This window comes from Filicampus tigris, chromosome 14 (genome assembly GCF_054856515.1).
Source record: "Filicampus tigris isolate MCC_2025a chromosome 14, RoL_Ftig_1.0, whole genome shotgun sequence".
Classification (NCBI taxonomy): Eukaryota; Metazoa; Chordata; class Actinopteri; order Syngnathiformes; family Syngnathidae; genus Filicampus; species Filicampus tigris.
Window position 1 is genome coordinate 14,984,265 of NC_141230.1, and position 20,922 is coordinate 15,005,186.

The following is a 20,922-nucleotide window of genomic DNA, read 5'->3' on the forward strand; positions in this document are numbered from 1 at the left end:
GTGAGTATCAGTACACAAGTGCCAACATTTAAGAATGCCTCTGATAAACGGCCTTATAAATAAATGAATTTCAGATGTTCCAGTAGGCTTTCTGAGGTTTCTCGCAGTAGCCTGTACGTTTTGACGCACTGGCTGCAATTACTGTATGAACTGTTCTTTGTTGCTTGCTTCCACCTTGTCTGAGGCTCCAGCTGAAGGAAAACGTCCCCAAAGATGATGCCACTACCATGCTTCACTGTAGGTGTAGTTTGTTATGGGCCAATGAACCTTCTGGCCAAACGACTTTTTATTACCGATGATACGATGCTAAAGCCTAATGCCCAAACAATCATGTCTTATATTAAGATGTTCAGTAACAGCATATTACACAAGTGTCATTGTTTCCCCGTGTGTGTAATCCTTTGTTATTTGAGGTTTGATGGTGTAAGTGACCTTATTGTTTCGAAATGTCAGAACTACTTAGCACTGAACATATATACGAGTTGCATGCTCTGTGATCCATCCAAAAGCAGCATGGGCTTCATTAAGAAGAAAACAAACTCTTGAGGGAATTTTATTTCCTTGCCAAAGCGAAAGGGCATCACAGAAAATTCTAACGTTGGAAAGATCTGATAGCTAACAAGCTGATCTGTAAAACAGGAAAGAATACTTCAAAAGAAGAAGATATGCTTTATACACAATCGATTTGAACTCTGTGCTGGCACACTGCATACTGTCCGCATTATTTAAGTTGTTACATTTTGAAAAGCTTAAATAGTCAAACACCATCGCAATTCAATAACAATGAAACAGTTTATGTAAGAACTGGTACTTATTCCAGTGTGGTTTCTATTGTTTAGCCTTCATTCCATTACACTTCAGAATTGCATTACGTCGTTTCAAAAGCACAGCATGTTAAAAGGGGATTTATTCATCACTCTATCAACTAATTGTTGTGACACAGACATACAAATATTTTATTTTCGGCATTTGTGAGGCTTTACCCTTGCTCTTTTTGTATAAAAGGCAATTTTTGAGGTGACCATAACAATACAGCAGGTTCCTTTTAAATGGTTGTCCTAGGGGCCATTGCCACGAGTGTCAAAGCTGACATTTTTGGAAAAAACGAACTAAACGCTAAAAAATGGTCGATTGTAAAAACACGCTGAAATGGTAAGTACGGCACAGTCCAATCATTGATCATGGAACACGGAACTGTAGTAGTATCGGGCTCATAACATATTAAAGTATATTGCTTCCATCCATGCAAACAAAGAATATTCAAAGACTGACAAAAGGTTGATACACACGCGCATAGCATTTCTTTATCAACAGCCATCAACCCACTACTGGCCTGGAATGCATATTATCGAATTTGTAGTCATTTTTCACAGAGCCATGAGAACAAAGATCACTGACGGCATTATCATAGGAATGCGAAACGTTTTTACGTGCTTGTTGTCAGGTAAATTCTCACACATTTTCTAAAAGTCAAATGCTCAATCAGGTAAGCAGCACATGACTTTGGTGAGGGTCATAATTGATACATTTTGGCCACTGAAAGACAAATTCAGCATTCACTCTGTTCTAATGATGAATCGTTAAAATTGTTCTTTGAATATAGTGGCACCTTGCTTGCTCCTTGTGCAGCGCTGCCTTGTGGTACAAGTTCAGTTCATTCCATGACCATGCTTGGAACTCAAACACTCGTATCGCAAATCATCTTTCCCCATTGAAATCGATGGAAATGCCATGAATCTGTTCTGGCCTCCCCCAGAAAATAGCACCCTGTAATATTTTACTTCACACAAACGTATCGTAATAACACAATTATTTAGAATGTAAAGAATGAAACGGTTTATGCACCCTGATGTAATACTTTAATTCAATTCATTGTGCTGATCCTCCTGGTTTGCCTGCTTTAGCCTCCAGGAGGCAGTATAATGCAGTCATACAGACTAATGAAGAAGACTCACCACTTCTCAGAGTGACTCAATAAGCTGCCACATTATTGGTCTTTTTTAAATTTTTTTACAAAGGATAAAGAATGAATGTCTGTGAGTACTGTATTTTGTCTATATATGTTGCTTCACCATTTGTGTTCAAATATCCATTGCCTAAAGGGTTATAACACCACAACTATTGATGCTAATTGTTAGCATATCAAAGGTGTTTTATGTGTTAGCATTACGCTTGTGGGGACATTTCTAAAGTGAAGACGTTGAGTTGTTTGAAATACACAACTTGTAATTCTTTTTATGTTCATTTTGCTCATATCTTGAAAAACTGGTAATAATATCTACTAATACTAATATCTCAATATGTGTCCTATTGTAAATTACAACCAAAAGTTTAATATTGGAAAATGCCATTTAATAGTTACTTTATTTCGGTCAAAGATAATATTTGTTAATATTAAAAAGATCCAGTTTTTTCCAGGGCCTTTTTGTTTCTCGTGGTACATACAGTAGAATGGCAAATATTAAGGTCTTGTGATCTTTTCCAAATAGTGCACTCTTCACGAAACTCCACTTACATTTAAGGCTGTACTGACAAATATACTTTAGCTGTTAAAGATGGGCTTCCCCAGAAGCTTTTCAGCAGTCAAGTTGAACGTGTGTCTGCCCTCTGTCAGGAAATTGGAGAAAGGTGAATGTAGAAACAGACTGCCAACATAACAAATCTCGCAAATCACTAAATTCCTTGCTCTTAAAACCTCAATTTCCAAAAGGTATTCTCACAGCCAAGCTTTTATAAACACGTTTTTTTTTTTTTTTTTACACAGCAACTCGTGCAGGGCTTTTGCTTCACAAACCACCCTAAATTGTATCTTGATGCTTTTAGGTTTTAGTTTTTGAAGAGGAAGCGGGAGGAACACAAGGCCATGGGGAGCTTGTAACTAAGGAGGGTATAATAACTAAATGTTATGTTGCAAATGAAAATATCCATGCAGAAGTATCTTTATGGATGTTGTTGATGAGGACTGAAGATAGAAGGTCATATGGGTGAATGACTCCCACTTGATAAAGAAGCTTGGGTGAGGAAAGTTGGAAGAATATCAAATTAGGTTGTAAGGAAGACATCGACTTTCCTGACCCTTAAAGTATTTTAAATGTCGCTTTAAATATTTTAAATGTGTTCTGGTTTGTCAATAATATTTGCTGCACTTTGGTAGAAAAGCAGGTAGAAGAAAATAAATGCTTGGACAAAGAGTGTTGGCTCTACCCGAGGCTTTGTTTGCAAATGCAATCCCGAAATGCTGCAAGGACTTTGGACATGGAACCAAACTAAAAACAATGCATGACGTCATTGTAAAAAAACAACGCCCTCCCCAACAAAAACAAGAAAAAAAATCCACTCAGCCTGTTTCAGCTGAGGTCTCTTGTCTCCAACATGACACAGTTGAAAAGAGCAGGAACATTCTTTGTCTTTCCTTTCCAACCCTTTGCATGTTAAAAGTATCTCCTGTACTGTGCATGTTGTTCTACTTAAGAAATAAGCTATCTTCGTATAATAACAAGAAGGGTCTAAGAAGGGATTTCTCACCACCTGGATTAAGACATGCTTGTGGCACTTGGTGTTCTGTTTTCAAATGATTCCGTAGAAGAAGACGACACAACACCCAAAAGCTTATTTCTTTCAGGGCATGCACAACAACATGTCAAAACAGCCAACTGTCAGCGCTTACTTAGCGACACTTATGCAAATTTGATGCCATGCTTTGATGCTAGTGGTTGGGCCCGTTGACAGTAATTTCTAAACGGCATAGCGAAGAAGTACAGGCTAATTTGAGGGACGGCCTAGTGAGTGCAAGGTGATTGCTAGTGTTTCTTCTACTCACATTATAGAAAATATGGTGGCTGGCTTGTTTTGTAAATTATATGCTGTGTTTCTGTGCTTGACCAAACATCTTTTCAATACAAACACTAATACTATGTCATTGCAGGAACCCTGTGTGTCAATTTATTATATTTGCTCAAATCCATACTGTTGCTCTGCCCCCATGTTGTCTGTTCTTTTTACGCAATATCAACCATTTTGTTTAACCAATTGAAAGTGTTGAAAGTAACTTGAGAACAAATCTCTTAAAGGGGAAGTCAACCCAAATATTATTTTCAAGAATATTTTCTATGCAGGCCCACTAGTCGAAACAAGGCATTCTGGTTAATATTGTATTTGTGGAATATGAGTTAAGCAGCAAAATCCACCCCTTTTTAGCCATCTCGGGGTTAATTGCATGGTGACAACCAATCATGGCTCAGCTTCAGAAAACAGGTGAGCCGCCCCCTGAGATGGCTAGATTTTGCTGCTCACTTCATATTCCACAAATGCAATATTAATCAGAAATCCTTATTGCGACTAGTGGGCCTGCATAGAAAACATTCTTGAAAAAAAATGTTTGGGTTGACTTGGTCTTTAATTCTCACTAACACTTGAACTGTCTAAGAAGACTCATAAAACGCCATCACTCCATTTTGCGGCAGCTGTGTGGCACCTCAAGATTGAAAGTCGGATAGTAAGGATAATAAGCTAATAGTTTATCGATTTTCTTACTGTATTAAATTAGCTGTTGAGTATAGTTTTAGAGTGGTGTTTTGTTGACGTAGTGCGCATATAAGGTATAATACCAATTTGAACAATATGCAATGTAATGCAATTTTTCAAAGCTAAATAAGCTAGCGTAGCAATGAGACATGTAGCACTTGAAACATTCTTTGAGTTTGTTCTATTTAAAAAAAAATGAATACAATGCAAAGAATCGTTGAGCTGAAGTAACTGTGAGAATGACAATAAAATGACATTTGTTTTGTCACTATTGGCATGATGCTAGCTGTTGTTTATACATGCTATTCATTTTACAGATAACCTTCTTGTTTCGGGGCTAATTTTAAATGTGTTTTATCGAGCCGTTTACTTCACAGTGAGCAAAAAAAAAACGTGTCTTCAATATTGACCTTGTCCTTTGCCGTGTGCGGCACTTCATCGTAAGTCAGGGCAGAACGGAGCATTCCGAGCTTTGACGTTGGCGTAACAAATTTAATCGTACATTTAATGATTTTTAACTTCTACAGACAGATCTAAATGGTAAATGCAGTACCAGCAACATTTAAAAAATGAAGAAGGTGAAGAATAAGGTGTGTTGAGCTTCAGCTATGATCTCGTTTTGGTGGGTTTAAGCCAACTGTGTGATGAACAGCACGTTTCTGTTTTAATTAAATCTGGTTCTGGATGTGAATTTATTAATGTTTCCGGTGCATGAAGGCTTTAATTTATCTACACAAAGACACATTCACAGGCAGGCAAAGCGGCAGTGCAGAGTTGCGGCGGCTGGCTGTGCGGGACGGAAACTATCATTTTGTGTTTGACCTAACAAATTGAGCATCAAAGTGGAGCATCTGAGGAATTGTAACCTTGCATGGTTGTTCTCCATTCTTCTGTTATTCTGTCAAATTTCAAGCAAGTGGTCCCAAAATGTTGCGAGAAGTCAAACTTGGATGACATCTGATCTGCTTCACATGAAAATTTATAAGAGACACATTGGTGTTTTAAATTCCTTGTATAGTGAGAATAAATACGACTTCTAAATTTGACTTGCTACAAAGAGGTTGTCAACAAATCTCCAAATTTTAATGGAAAAAATGCCAAGTGTGTGGAATGAGGCTTCCCTTCCCGGTCATGAGTAATGAAGCAGTTCTTTCCAATCTCAAATGCCGTGGGTGTGTCTGCTGTGCGAAATCATTCTATAGCATGGATATCAATAATTAGTCGATTGGTCGGCAGCCAGCTCGCGAACTAACAGGCTTCAAAAATCAGAAAAACTGAATTGGTTAAAAACTATTGAGCACTATACCTACATAATTCTGTACTACATGGTTCTCAGTCTTTGCATGTGTTTTTGGAAGTTATCTTCCAGCATGTATAATGTATTTAGAACCAAGTCTATGATATCACATTTCAGTATCTTTTCTGTTTTTTTTTTGTTTTTTCTAAATTGCAGCTGAGTAGAATTTGAGTGGTAAATCATTAGAGCTTTAAGGCCATGTCCATGTAACAAATATTTTACTATCACAGCTGTTTCTGCGGGCTTCAGTATGCCCTTCAACGTAAATTTTTTGGTCTGACTAGTACAGACATATTGGCTGGCAACCAATTCAGGGTGTCCCCCGCCTACTGCCCAAAGACAGCTGGGATAGGCTCCAGCACGCCCCGCGACCCTTGTGAGGATAAGCGGTATGGATAATGAATGAATGAATGAATAGTACAGACATTTCTAAACTTCCAAGAATCAAATCTTTTGACTTATCTCCATGATCACCATACAAAATTGTAAAGCGAGGTAAATTTGCTGTTACGGTAGCTAAATAAATGACTGTCATCCTACATACATTTCATAGAAAAACAAATTAGTTTGTTGCTATTTATAATTTCTGTGCAACTACTATAAATAGGGAGATTTTATTATTTGTTGTATTGTATGTTTTTGTTTTTTGGTGCATGTATCTGTGATTTTCTTTTCATTGGGACAGTATTTATTTCAATATTGTGGTAATACCGATAACAGTCATCATTTTGGACAGTTAAAGCGTAATATATCATTTTTATGCTGTTCCCTCACTACACACCCTGCGTAAGCTTAATCAGGGTCTACTTTGTTGAAACTGTACCAATTTGTAAACGAGACAGAAGTGAGAAAAATGTCAGTTGTTTTGTCAGGGACGTACAGCAAGGGGGCGTGTGTTTGATGTCTTTTTCAGGAATTGCATGGGACAAATGAGTGTTGAGCTGGTGTGCCCTTGTAGTTGTGTCTTATGCATGTCTCTGTGAAGGTCAGCCACATAAAAATGCAGTAAAATTATTTCATGGCTGTCTGGAATTAATTGAAAAGTCTCGGCTATTCTTTGGAGCAAAACCACTAAATCAATTAAGCTTGAATAACATTTTTTGCTCATTTATCAGACTTCTTTTCGAATTTTAATCCTAGTTATTTAAAAGGTCCTGATTCAAAAGAAATGTTTTTTTTTTTTTGGTTTTAAATTAATCACAGTCTTGCCTGCTTTGCGTAAACCAAGTTTGAGCGGTCATTTAAGTGACACAAACTTGGCTTTTCCGAACAAAGCATGAAGGTCTGAGCCAGCCTGAGACTCCGCTGGCTGCCCATTGTGAGACCTAAAATTCAAGCAGTAAAAAAAAAAAAAATCAAACCTTTCATGTTCATTTCCCTTTATGGAGTGGTTTCGTTCACTCGCCATGCTGGAGTGCTCCGTCTTTGTCAGCACAAGCGCTTCCACCCCCAACAGCAGACTGAGTTGGAAGTAAATAGGTTACCAACTGCTAATATTCCTTATGTCAATGTGCATGTTATTTCTTCCACTCTTCCCTTCCGAGTTTGATAATTAATCGCATGGTATTTATCCTAGGGTGGTTGTGCCATTTCAAAGATCTCTGCAAAATTTAGTGAGATGTCTTAACTGAGTCATATGCACTGTGAGGAGGAAAGGAATGCTAATGATGTTCTCAGTGTTTGAACAGCAGCATCTACAGAGACCCGTTAAAATAGCCTGCGCTGTTTACTGCGTATTTGACCCAGCGGGAACCGCACAGGAGAGACCGTGAGGTGAAACAAAATGGATTTTATTCGCAAACTCCCATATGAGTCATTTTTAGGATGCACAGTGTTACTGATCCTTGGTGCTTGGTTTATTCTATCCTTTGATCGTCTGCTGTGCTCAAACAGTCAAGTCAGGGGAGAGGATATCAGAGAGGGAGGCGCATCACTGAGGAAAGAAATGCGAGCGGCAGAATTATCCTGCCAGATATACTGTAAGTGCTTGCCAAGGATGTACTGTATTTACATTTGGGAACGATCACTTGTGTCACTTATCAAGCGGCAAATGTAGCATTGAGCTTTCATAATCAACTTGTTACACATGACAAAATACCGCAAATACTAACAGGCAGCTATGCTTTTTTTTTTTACTGGGGTGCTTTTTAATTCCATGATCTGGATTTAGCTCCAACAAGTAGGTCCTATTTAGGCTAAGACAATTTGAGTAAAACCTCCCGGAGCAGCTCATCTGGAAGGTGTGATAAACTGTCTGTCACCTCATACGGTGCTTTTAAATGACAATAAAGTCCTCGACTTTTTACATTCGGGTTGTTGGCTGCAATATTCACATAGAAAATAAACAGTTCACTGGGTTTTGATAATTACTCAGACAATCAAAACCTTGCTTTGCCAGCTGTGTTGTTAGTCTTATCCAAAAGTGTATTTTTAATACTCTCATTAGAGAATATTCTCTTGAGAGTTTGAGTTTATAATGTATTATGCTGCAAAATACAATCATTTTGATATAAATGTCCAGCATTTGTGATGTGATTTGCCTTAAAGGGAAGTCAACCCAAACATATTTTTTTCAAGAATACGTTCTATGCAAGCCCACTAGCTGATACAAGGCATTCTGATAAACATAACGACCAATCACGGCAGATCTGTTTTCTGAAGCTGAGCCGTGATTGGTCGTTACCTGAGCCCTGAGCAGTTGTATGTCATTTTCAGTCGACAGAAGCGACAAAATGGCCGTCCCACGAGACGGCTAAAAACGAGTGGATTAACTCTTATTCCACATACGCAATTTTTGTCAGAATGCCTTGTTTCAACTAGTGGGCTTGCATAGAACCTATTCTTGAAAAAAATGTGTTTGGTTTTATTTAAACTGAGAAATAAATTAAAAATTGCCAATGAGAAATGATTAGCATCAGTGTCGATAAAATTGCAAGAAAAATTATCCGTAACATCAAATATTGAAATTGAGGTTTTGCACGTGCCTACAATGGGAGTTATAGTATACATCTCTGCTGGTCACAGTAACGTACTCATCGCTGGTGATGCTCCTTTTCTTGAGCACCACAAACACAACAACATCCCTGCGTTTAAAAAAAAAAAAATCTGTTTATAGTAAAATACAGTTTAGTGATAAAAGCTCCTAACAGTGATTAGAATTCATATGCTACATACTGCGATTTAAAAAAAATGTTAAGATATGTTCCCGTGCCTCTACAGTCCATAAGGGTTTTATGAGTATACACGTTTGATGTGGAACAGATTCAAAGAATTCCCATTGCTCGATCAGCATCTGAGACTAGCAGAAGTTCCATCGGTAGATCGTTTCGGAACTACCAACAAATATTCTATTTTTGACTGTATACCTCACCAAAGTGACCTCGCCACTGAATTATGCCTTTTAAGCTTGCATTCTGTTGAAAAAAAAAAAAAAAAAGTCGAGCTGCAGATTTCCAGGATGAATTGACATAGCTGCATTTCAATTAAATGTAACTCCTGTAGCGAGGCAGTACTTAATAAGCAGACAGCGCTGGGAAACCGGTGCTGGTGGGTTTCGCTCAAGGGGTGCTTGGGGGGCTTTTCTTGATCCAGGATCATGCTCTCAGACTGATTGATTTGGTAGCACAAGGCCTCATCCAGGGAATGTATGTAAGCCCTTGAAGGTCCTAGTCAACTAGCCCTCCAACACACAAAAACTTCCGGTTCTGTTGATTTGGGACTTTAATTCTAATCATGGTCTGAAAATGCAGACTGCTGTTTATGTGATTTTCTAATGGACCTTAAATATTAAACGACTTGTAAATAAACATGGTAGCCCATTTCTAAATAATGTGCTCAAAGTCCGGAACTGTTTACAAAAAAAAAAGAAAAAGAAAGAAAGAAAGAAAGAGTCACTCTCAGACATATGGACTCTGAATATTGACTCAGGAGGGAAATGGTGCACAAAGACATAAAACACGATGAAACAAGAAAAGGAACAACAGAAATACTCCCAAGTGTGAGATGTGATGTTTAGACCAGCAAAAGCCGTAAGAGCAATATCCTGGTCTAAACACAATTCTCCTACAAACGCTCTCTTCCATGGATATGGTTTCCTGAAGCTTCCTGAATGTAATCTCCTCCACAATTTATGCACAATGTACAATGTAGTTAATAGGCTAGATATTCATTGGTGTGAATTTATTCCACTGGACTCCTCCACTCACCCACAAAATACCAGGAATAGGTTGCACCTAAAAGGTAAATAGAGGAAATTGAAAGGTACTCATTTCGGTATATGTTATAAGGGTCTGCAAATATGGAATGAGCTAGAAAATTATAGAAAACAATCGCCCACATTCTCTATATTTAAAAGAAATCTGAAGCGCAAGCTACTGGAGAGCTATACATCTGTTGGTTTTGCAGCCTAATTCTTAAAGGGTTAACTCTTCTCATGCACATGGATCACTGAGGTTACAAAGGTCATCACAATGTCAAGTGTACATGAATATGGTGTGCTCCGGTTGTCTTAGGACCACACCAGAAATTATGATTTGTGCGTCCTTTTCCATATAAATTGTGAAGCGCTTGCCTTGTTACTGCAAACTTTTATTATCAAATGATTATGTTCTGTTATGTAAATGAACTTGAATATGGCAGAGCTGTAGTACATTGATAGGTGGTGGTGTGTTGGACGCCTGATTAAAAGCTTTAAGCTTCAGAGGGAGTCCATTTTTCACAATGTAAAACAATATTGTGTTTCTGATTTAACGTTGTGGGAATAAACTTAAACAAACAAACAATGTGTCCTGATTCTATGGGAAATCCCCAAATAATACCTGTAAGACCACAGAAAAAAGAAAAAAGACAAATAAAAACGGAAAAGGCGATATAAAAAGTTAGTGTATGCATGTGAGGTGCAGTCAACACACAGTTTGTGTATTTATGCAATAGAAAGTTGAGATTGACTTCATTTTAATGTAATGTATATGGGACTGTACCAACTTTGGAGCGGGGGTCAATGTTCCTTCCGAAAGGAATAGCTGCGCAAAGTTTCCTAAAGTTCCACTTTATATCTCGTGCACCAAAATTTGATGGTTTCTTGCTATGCACATGAGCAACCACCTCTCCACTTTCACGCTTAACAGGGTAATAAACTGCAGTGGAGACTGGATAGCACTGCCAAGGTGGCAGTGCTATGTAAAAGAAATTGTTCAGAGGAAGGAGACTTCATGTCATCATAATACAAATAAAGACTTTTTTTATTTTTTATTTCAGCTCTCAAGATCAATACAAAGAATATCATCGATCCTGTCGGGAAACCTGAAGTTTATATCCGATTTCCCAAACATTCCATTAGCTTCTTGTCCTTTTCCTGTAATTCTGAAAGATAAAAAGGCTTTCAAGTGTCTGTACATATTGCTATTGACTGAGTGTTGACAACGCTCAAATCACTTTGTTTGGGTCTGTGGAATAAAAAAGCGCCAAAAGCACGTACCGTAGCTGAACATTACTTTGCTGCACTTGTAATAAACTTTTTTTTATTTATTTTTTCCAACCCCCAACCTCGTGTCTTGCATCTACACCTCTGGCCCCGAGTCGTCGCCCACTCACGCTGCACTCTTTGCTGCATCAGCTTCCAGAGCGGGGACAGGGACAGCCAATTTTGTGCACAGCAAGCCTGTCACAAATTTCTATTCATAACTCCACTTCCCACATCTTGTAGGCTTCAATATGCAGAATATTTCACATTATTGAATTCCAAGTAACATTCTTTAAAGTAAAGTAGAGGATCAGCTTGGGACAGTCTGCTCTCGTTTTGGTACTGAATGCGGAGCTGTGATTCTGCTGATGCTCAGTGCAGGGGTGGATCCATGTACAGTGGCACCTTGACTTACGAGTTGAATGTACCAAGCTCGTAACTCAAATTATTCATATATCAAATGAGTTTAAATTCATTAATCCGTTCTAGCACAATAGATGAATGTATGTTTGCTTTTCAAAACGTAGGCGTGGCTGAGGGTCCCGCCCGGTTTGTCTGTAAAGTTCAGGTTTATAAACCGCTGTATTGACTTTCAGTTCCTTGTAGATGGCTTTGCTTCATAACTTTGGATTTAAGATCAGTACAGTATTTTTGTTACTTCGCTCGACCACTGTAAAAGCAGTATTTAATGGGTTAGCATGGATTCGCTGTAAAGAAAAAAAAAATGTGTGAACTCAAAATTTCAAGGCGTAAAACAAAAATTTTAATTGAGGCAATTCAACAAAATATTGAAATATCGTTTTGGTGTTGTGAAAATTACCTTTACGACATTACACAACAAAGGAATAAGACGTCACAAAATGAGTTGCCCCTATCGTTATGCCCCATCTTAAAGATATCACTAAAAACAACTCACCAAATTCTTTTGGAGCATCCAACATGCTTGCTTTTTTGTGCTAACTAACATTTTTGCCAATGATTTATATTTTGAAGTCGTTCCAACTTAAATTACGCTTTTAGCCCCCATAAAATACAACTTGTGTTTTTTACAGTGTTGGTTTTAGTCTGTTTGATAAACTAAAGATGAAGAGCATCAAAATGACATCCTTTCAATTTTCCAATTGTCACCCTGAATGGAAAAAAATTGTACACCCCTAATTTAGACGATATTCACGGCGTCAGGCGACGAGTAGCTGTAAATTAACATCAAAGCGTAAAACGCTGTCATTGAATTTGTTTTCCAGTGTTTAAAGAGTGCTCTTCCGTTGATTCAGTTGTCACTACTTGAGGAGCAAGTACTTGCCAAGTTGAAATGTAACATAGCTGGAAGTGCTCTCACCCTATATTAGAGGTGAAACAAAGCGGAACATTATCCTCCTTCTGCGAGGAGCTCAGGGAAAAACGTCTGAACAGATGAGAGCGCATGTGCAACCATGACTGAATGCCAAGGCAAACGCGCAGGTCAGGCAGAAAGCGAACCCACGTGTTCCGCATCGGAATCCATCCCTGCACCTGCAAATACAGCCTTGAAAATTCCATTGAAAAATGGCCTTGTCTGCAATTGTCATGCTTTAACGGTCACGTTCCCTGTGTTAAACAGAAATCGCAACATGTTACAGTTAGTTACATAGATGCTTAAAAAAAACGTCCTGGTTGGAGTGCAGAGCAGACATATGATATCTCACAATGGTCACTTTGTTCCGCCATGACAACAATGGCCTATATCATCACCCGAACACCTGGCTCCTTCTGCAGGTTAGAACATATGGCCATTAGTTCTGGTCCCGTGCGTATAGGAGAGAAATCCCCGGTCAGTGGACGGCAGTGACAAAGAGGAGCGAATGACATCCCATCCAATTACTTGTCACCTCGGCACAGGCTGCTGCAGGGACTTGAAGGATCCACGTAAGACAAGCAATTGCACGGAAAAAGATTCAGATCACCACAAAGCTATCGCACAGCTTTAGCTGCTTCCCGCGGCTCTAGTCACCATGTCTTAAAGCGATACAGACTAAAGCATAAACACATTGATTCCGGCAAACCCTGCGGGGTTTTTTTTTTTTTTTCCAGCTTGAAATCAAAGTGGGATCTACATGTACTGTATATGTGAAGAAGAACCTTAAGGGAAATACAGTGGCTGCGTTTTAGATTAACTACCAAGCCTCCGGAGAGCAGTTATTGTAACAGGCAAACATGGATTTCCCACATTTTAACCTTATTTTATCATTTTTATCATAGCACAGGGTTTAAAGGGAAACAGCAAAAAAAAAAAAAACTCTGATACGGCTCGATGCACCTTTGCTGATTGTCGTCTTGTTTTTGTGCCACCAATGTGTTAGCATGTGGTGCCAAAAGGTGGTCAATGGCGGTGTGGCAGTAGTCTAACTCCAGTATTTCCTTTGTTTGTAGTGAGAACACCTTGCGCAAATCTGAGCATTGCTTCCCGGGTGTTGCTATTGGGTGTTGTGGAACCTTTTTGTTAGATCCATGACTGGGAGACATGGCCCAAAAGTCATATTGCAGTATTTTTCTGCTGAATGGCCATACAGAAAAGAATGAGGGTCAGCGTGGTATAATGTTTAACATAATATATTTTGTAATAATATTTATGAATTAAGGGTTAGGTTCACCCACAGGTGGTATTTGTTTCTCAAAAGTTATGGCTAGCACATGGTATGGTGCGAGCAATGAAAATATCTCAAATATCTCAGAAACCTGATGTGCTAGAAAAATGTAAACACGTTTTTAGAATCAGTGTCAAAAATACACTTAGGGACACATTAAGCCATCTCTGAAAATATTTGCTGTTGTCCAGTGGAATGTTGGCAAATTTAGTTGAAGTAACTTTTTTTTTTTTTTTTTTACAGAATGTATAGAAACAGATAAAGCTTTTACATTTAATGTTTTATTTTTGTTCTGTTTTCAGATTGACCCATGCAATTCACTCCCAAAGAAAAAATCATTTTACCTCTTGGAATATGTTTGTGCACTGTGCGGGTTTAATTCCTCAGAAAGGCTTCATTCTTAACGCTGATAGTTTGAAATGACGCTCTTCATCAGATTACAGAAGGTTGTTGGGCTATGTATCAGTTGCGACACAAAGTGAATTAGTCTCTTAGCGTTTTCGTTAATGGGGAGGAAAGCAGTAATTGGTTTGGGGAAAGCAGATCTTGACACAGCACTGTTGTCGGTGATTAGCCAAATTGAGGATTGCATCGGTCAGCAACGCGTGTTCATGCTCTCTTGATCTTACTGTGGGCTTTGTGGTTATTGTTTAGTATTCAAGTAGAGTTGGCACTGATGCTGTAAGAATGAATGCTGAATCTTAACAAAAGCCCACTGGGTCCGTGAGCATGTAGAAAAGCAGCCTGGGGGTATGGAATTCATTACTGTAGAATGTTGAAGTCACATTCGATCTGTTGACTTGAGACAGTGCAAGGTGCAGTTCCAAGGTAAAGCAGGGAAATACACTCAATGTAGCTTTTTCAGGAAGTATTTGAGAAGAAAATTCATACTTTTATACATCACGTTAAATTTGCAACTTTATTTACTTTGGTTTACTGATCCCTGCCAATGTTACACGGGCTAATTTCACAACTTTTCTAGTTTCTCCAATCCCATTTAAAATGGACCTCCTGGCGATTGGTTGAGTCCCTGATGATAATCACAAGATTTTCTGCATATATAAATGCTGTAATTGAGGACGTGTCACGCGGCTCATAAATGGCAATTGCTGGAAGTGTGGCATGGGGGACGTCTGAGCATGACGTGGCTCAGTGGCACAGGTATCATTTAATTAAAAAGGCTTGTGCCACACACTCTAAGCAGTCCAACTTAATTCACGCTGGTAGGTAGAAGATGGATGCTTGGAAAACTGTCAATGAGTAAAATGAAGAATGCAGCAACAGCCAGAGGAAATTACGTTCTACGTACTCCATAACGTCTGGCTCCCATTTTTAATCTTGAGAATTATTTGTCATCCCGCTGTAGTTAATCGTCTGCTCCATCTTGCATTTGATGAACATATGTTTTCCCAAGATAAACAACATCAAATGCGGCTATAGGTGAGGTGTGCATTTATTCTGTGTGACTGACGGTATGTCATTTCATACGAATAATTTAATGTGTGTTTATTCAAATGATATTCAAGTGTGAAAGGAGGAGTTGGGCAGGATGACAGGATGGAAGGAGCAATGACGGCCCTCCTACTGTATTTTTATCCTGACTGCATAACCCAGTTTTAGCAAGCACACGGAGAAGGAAGGTAAGAAATATAAAATGAATTAAAATGTTGGAAAAACTTCACTGGCAGCTTAACTGAACTCTATGGTACATTGGACCAGTGATTGAAGAGGATCAGCTGCTCTGCACTGTGAAACTCACATCTTACCCTAGGAATTTGTATTTATTTTTTTTTGGGGTGGTCTCATAGAGCCGAAAAGGGTAAGGCAAAATTAAGCGAACAGAGTTGACTTGATTTTGAAAATGATAAAACTCTGAGTCGTGACACATTATTTTATCAAATTAAAATATTCAACATGATCGTACGATTCACATCATAATTCTCTGATTTTTTTTTTTGGGCTTGTTTTTCAAACTAAAAACATTTTATGCTGAACGCATCTAAAAAGACTAGAAATTGAACGGGTTAACCCATATTGAGTTTCTTGCTCAATTATGCCGTTAAATGTTGACTGGTGTAAATACAAACATAAACTAAAGCTGAAACAAACAACTAAGGCATTTGAATGATATATTACATTACAAAACAAACATTTGGACATTAATAGCTTCTAAACTGCACATGAGGTGAGCAATTGTGCACCCAGATGTCCAGTAAATTCTTCCTTCCTTGCCCATTGCAGCTTTTACCAAATGTAATTAAAGGGACCAGAGACTTTTAACAAATGTAATTAAATGGACCAGAGAGGAAAGTGATTCCACTGTGCTCAGTTCTTTTTCCCTTTTTTTTTTTTTTTTTGACTGAGTGCTGCCTGCTGCTTTTGATGAGTTAGTGTATTGCTCTTGTTTGCTCCCAATTTGTATCCATCTGTGAGCTCCCGGGGCACAGTAGAATCCTTTTGAGTAGCTTGTTATTGCTGTCTTTTGTCTGACTTCAAGTGAAGGCTGCTGGAAAAAAAAAAAAAAAAAGTAGTGGCTCACTCAAGCTACATGGCTTTTTAAATTTCTGTCTTTTCCGGTTTTGTGGTGTAATTGGCCTCTTACTGGAATCTTATTCCAGGAATTAACATATACAGTAGAGGGGACCGCAGAGAGCCCGCAGATCTAAACTACAAAGACGAAACGTGGAAACAAGGCGCCTCAGCGCAATAAGAACGAAGGAACTGAGGCCGACTTCTTCATTCCTGAGAGGCGGATGCGCGCTGTTGCTGACAGATCGAGTGAGAGATTATTCAGAGCTTAGAGCGAGCTAATGCTTGTGTTCACTGGTTCTCCTGGCAGCGGAATCACTCCTAATCACACTTCCATAAATCATGCGTACTCATCCCGGCAGCGTTTCAGAATGATGGCGGTAAAAGTGTGGAACGCCATCAGTGACCAATGGAACATGTACAATCAGGCTTCCTGTTTAACGCCTTTTTTTCATACATTTTTTATGAAAACTCTATGGGAGATTTGAAATCATTTCGGTTTAAGGATAATATTAAATTATGAACTGCATGTTCTATTTTTTTTTAAACTTTGTAGGAAGCAAAATGACATGTTTACACCAGGATTATAATTAGTTTGGGATATTTCTTTATATTTAGTTTTCATTTTGTTTTGAATTCAGTTACTTTTCATTAATTTTTGGAGTGGGTTTGTTAGTTTTTTACTACATTTTTGCTATAATTATATTTAGTTTCATAAACGTAAAGTGTAGTTTCCGTTATGTTTTTTTTTTTTTTTATAAAGCACACTAAAAACGTTTTACCAATTTTAGTTTTTGTTTTTGTTTTTGTAAACTTCAATAACCTTGGTTTACACAAGCTCACAATGTTCTATGCTTTATTTATTTGCCCAACTTTAATTGGCTTTTGACTTGCATGACTTTGACTTTTTTTTGTCTTATATAACTAATTCATTTTCCAGAAAATTATTGCCTCTCCACTGGATGAATGAGTCATACATTTAACAATCAAAAATGCATTCTTTATTAGAAGTGCAACATTCTGCATTTTGTTTAACATGTTTCTAAAAAAAAAAAAAAAAAAAGAGGGTGTAAATTGAAAAGATCCCATAAACAGAGCTTCAATTTAACATTGCAAAGTCAAGACAAACAAACTCAATCAAATGCTCCAATGAACTATGAAATAATTCGGTAATTTGAAATGTTGCCCCCTAAAGCATAAATCAACAGTTTCAAAGCAGTGTTTTCTTGTTGGTGATTGGACCAGAAATAAAGCCTTCATTCAAAAAACCCATCTAGATGACACGAGAATCTCATCATTACTGCCATTGACTGAAAATCCAAATTAATCAGTTTACAAAAATAATCTGAACAGAGAATTCACATTCATCAATCCAACTGTTCTTAGTTTAATTATGACATACTTACTGTTGTGACTCCATTTACCCATCCAAATTTTTATCACTCTGATTAATATTTAGTTTTATCCTTTTTTTTTTTTTTTTTTTTTTAAATCTTCATTCATCAGTCCAGCCGTCATTTACAGTATTACCTTAGAGCTGCTTGCCTACTAGAAACACACTGCATATATACTGTGTAGTGACACGGTGGCCGCGTGGTTAGCAAAGCAGTTCTGAGGTTTGGGGTTTGAATCCGGGCTCCGGCCATCGTTTGCTACCCATTCTTGCCTGTTCTTTTTTCACTTAAAATACATCTTTCTTAGATTAATTGAAGACTGTAAATTATCCACAGGTGTGAATGCTTGATTGTCAAAATTGATCGCAACTGGATCTGGTTGTTTTCAAAGATTTCTATTCTATTGCTGTCGTATACCGTTGCGCTTCGACGTCAATAAAACACCACTCCAAAATGATGTTCAATTGTGATATTTATACACACCACCACCCAAAAAAAAATCACAAAATTATTACACTATCATTGATTAAAATGGTAAGACATATCGCCAGCACCTGCCGTCCTCATCGTCAGCGCTTTTGCCGAACATCCGACCGGATAAATAGCCTTTAATACTTGACTAGAGCAAATCGCTGTGATTAAATAATCTTCCCAAACTCTTTCTCAAGAGTGATGCAATAAATTGTTTAAGAGGTGGATATTAATCTGCACGCACTTACCTTTGTGGCTGACCAGTTCCTTCTGCAACAAAGCATTACAGCGATCGATTAAATAAACACTTAATAAACAGTCTTACTCAGATGTATTTAACCTAATTATTTCCACTCGTTATTGTCTCAAAAACAGACTTTCAAGGCGACATAATGTCACCCGGCTTCCCCAGAGTGAGGGATGAGGCAGAGTTTTACAACACTTCTTCAACAGACAGTTGAGCGTTCACCAGAGAGTTGATTGATTTGTTCTCAAGATAGAGTTTTTCAACACTTTAAATCCGTTAGTAATGCATACAAATAACAGATGATGTGGGAATAGACCAATAGTATTGATTTGTGAAATAATATGAAATGGACCATATTTGGCTGTACAAGGTCTGTGATTGGCTGGCAACTAAGTCCAGGGTGTGCTGCACCTTTCACCCAGATTGAGCTGGGATAGACTCCGGCTCACCCCGTGTCCCTCGTGAAGAAAATGAGGAACCAGAAAATGGATGGATGGATATCATGTACACTACTGTGCTGTCAACGCTACATAGTTTAGCACACATGCCAGGTCACTTGGCGACAAGACTTTCTTGGCATGACTCACATGGCCTCAGATAAATGACCAGTTTGGAATTGAGCAACTAAGTGAATTCATCCTTTGTGATACCAACCTTGCACTTTATTTCTATACATTGATTCGCCACTGGCTTGATTGCTTTTGGTTCCATTCTTCCTCTGTTCATGAATAAAGCAATCATGGAGGTTAAGAGATTGGCCTAGAATTGTATTCGATTGCAAACTGGCAGATAACGGCAATTTAAATCACCCCGTTTAGAGTTTCTTTTTTTTAAATAATGTCCTCGTTTGGTGTCTGCTCTTCTCCAGGCCAGTGGGGTCATTGCGTGGGTGAAGACTGTGGTTCCGGTGGAGTTCAGAGCAGGACAGTATGGTGTGTCCACGCGGAGGGCTGGACCACCCACCACTCTCACTGCAACCACATGGACAAACCCGAGAGTCGGCGGCATTGCTTTAAGGTGTGCGACTGGCACCAGGACCTCTTTGAGTGGGAGCTGTCTGCCTGGGAGAGCTGTGTTCTTCTCCCTTTATTTTCCAATGAGCTCAAGCTGCGGACCGCGGAGTGCATTACGGCACAGCATGGAATCCAGAGACGCAAGGTGCAGTGCGTGCGCTCTTCTAACCGCACCACAGTCACCTCAAGGATATGTGACTTCTTTTCTCAGAGACCACCAGTGGAGCAGGCGTGTCTTATCCCCTGCCCGCAGGACTGTGTCGTTTCAGACTTCACCTCATGGTCGGCTTGCAGCAGGACTTGCGGCACCGGCCTGCAGCATCGAACTCGACATGTTCTGACCACGCCGATGTACGGTGGCGCAAGCTGCCCCAACCTGACCGAAACCAGGACTTGTTCTGGCTCTGTTGTCTGCCCTGCTGGGGAGGACGAGTACCAGTATAGCCTTAAAGTAGGAGCCTGGAGCGAGTGTAGGCTCCCCCATCATAAAGACACCTTATTAAACGGCCGGACCACCGTGGATTTCAGCAGTAACAAGGAGAACAATACAGTCACGTTACACAGACATGCCTCCCATTACCGTCAACACAATCGTGACCATCGTCACCATCGCAAGCACCCAATGTCATGGGAGCTGGAAGTGGGATACCAGACACGGCAAGTCCGCTGCACGCGCAGTGATGGGAAAAACACAATGCTGAGGTAAGCTAAGAAAATAGGAATACGTGCCTGTAATATCGGTATGGGGAAACGGCTTATAGTAAATGTCAAACAATGCTTGTTGAGGAAAAAAACAGTACAATCATAAGAAAATATGCAGTGGTGCCTTGAGATACAATATCACACATGCTTGTTACTCACAAAACTCATTTCAAATCATTTTCCCCATTGAAATGAATGGAAAAACTATTCATCTGTTTCAGTTTCTTAAAAAAGGTCTTTCAAAGTCGCACTTGATTATATCGTGCAAAAAACATACAGTAATGACATAATTAAAATAGAATGCAAAGAATGAAACCACTTTTGCCGTACTTTTCGCTTCAATTCTATGGTTATTGTGCTGCTCCTTCTGGTCTGCCCACCTTGGCCACTTGGGGGCAGTATAAGACAGATATAAGGACACACATGGAGGTGCTCGGTTCCCATGACCCTCAGGAAGCTGCTCTATTATTCATTTCCATTTTCGGATTTTGGGTGTATTGCTATATTACCGGTATCTGTCTCGTTAGCTGCAACTGAGCCAACGTGTTTGATTTAAAAAGGCCACGTTGAATTCTCTTTGTTTTATGTTTGACCATAAAATGAACCTGGGAGTGGCAATAAACAGCTTAAAGCCTCTTTTTTGATGAATTGTTTTCTAGC

General features: G+C 38.9%; 1 protein-coding gene across 1 annotated transcript in view; it reads left to right on the forward strand.

The window, feature by feature from the left end:
• Positions 1 to 20,922, forward strand: part of thsd7ba (thrombospondin, type I, domain containing 7Ba) — a 153,869-nt gene that overhangs the window by 51,005 nt on the left and 81,942 nt on the right. Inside the window, exon 7 of the mRNA XM_086052299.1 lies at positions 19,416 to 20,262. Within this exon, the coding sequence (XP_085908425.1) occupies positions 19,416 to 20,262 (847 nt within the window). The remainder of the gene's footprint in view (positions 1 to 19,415; positions 20,263 to 20,922) is intronic.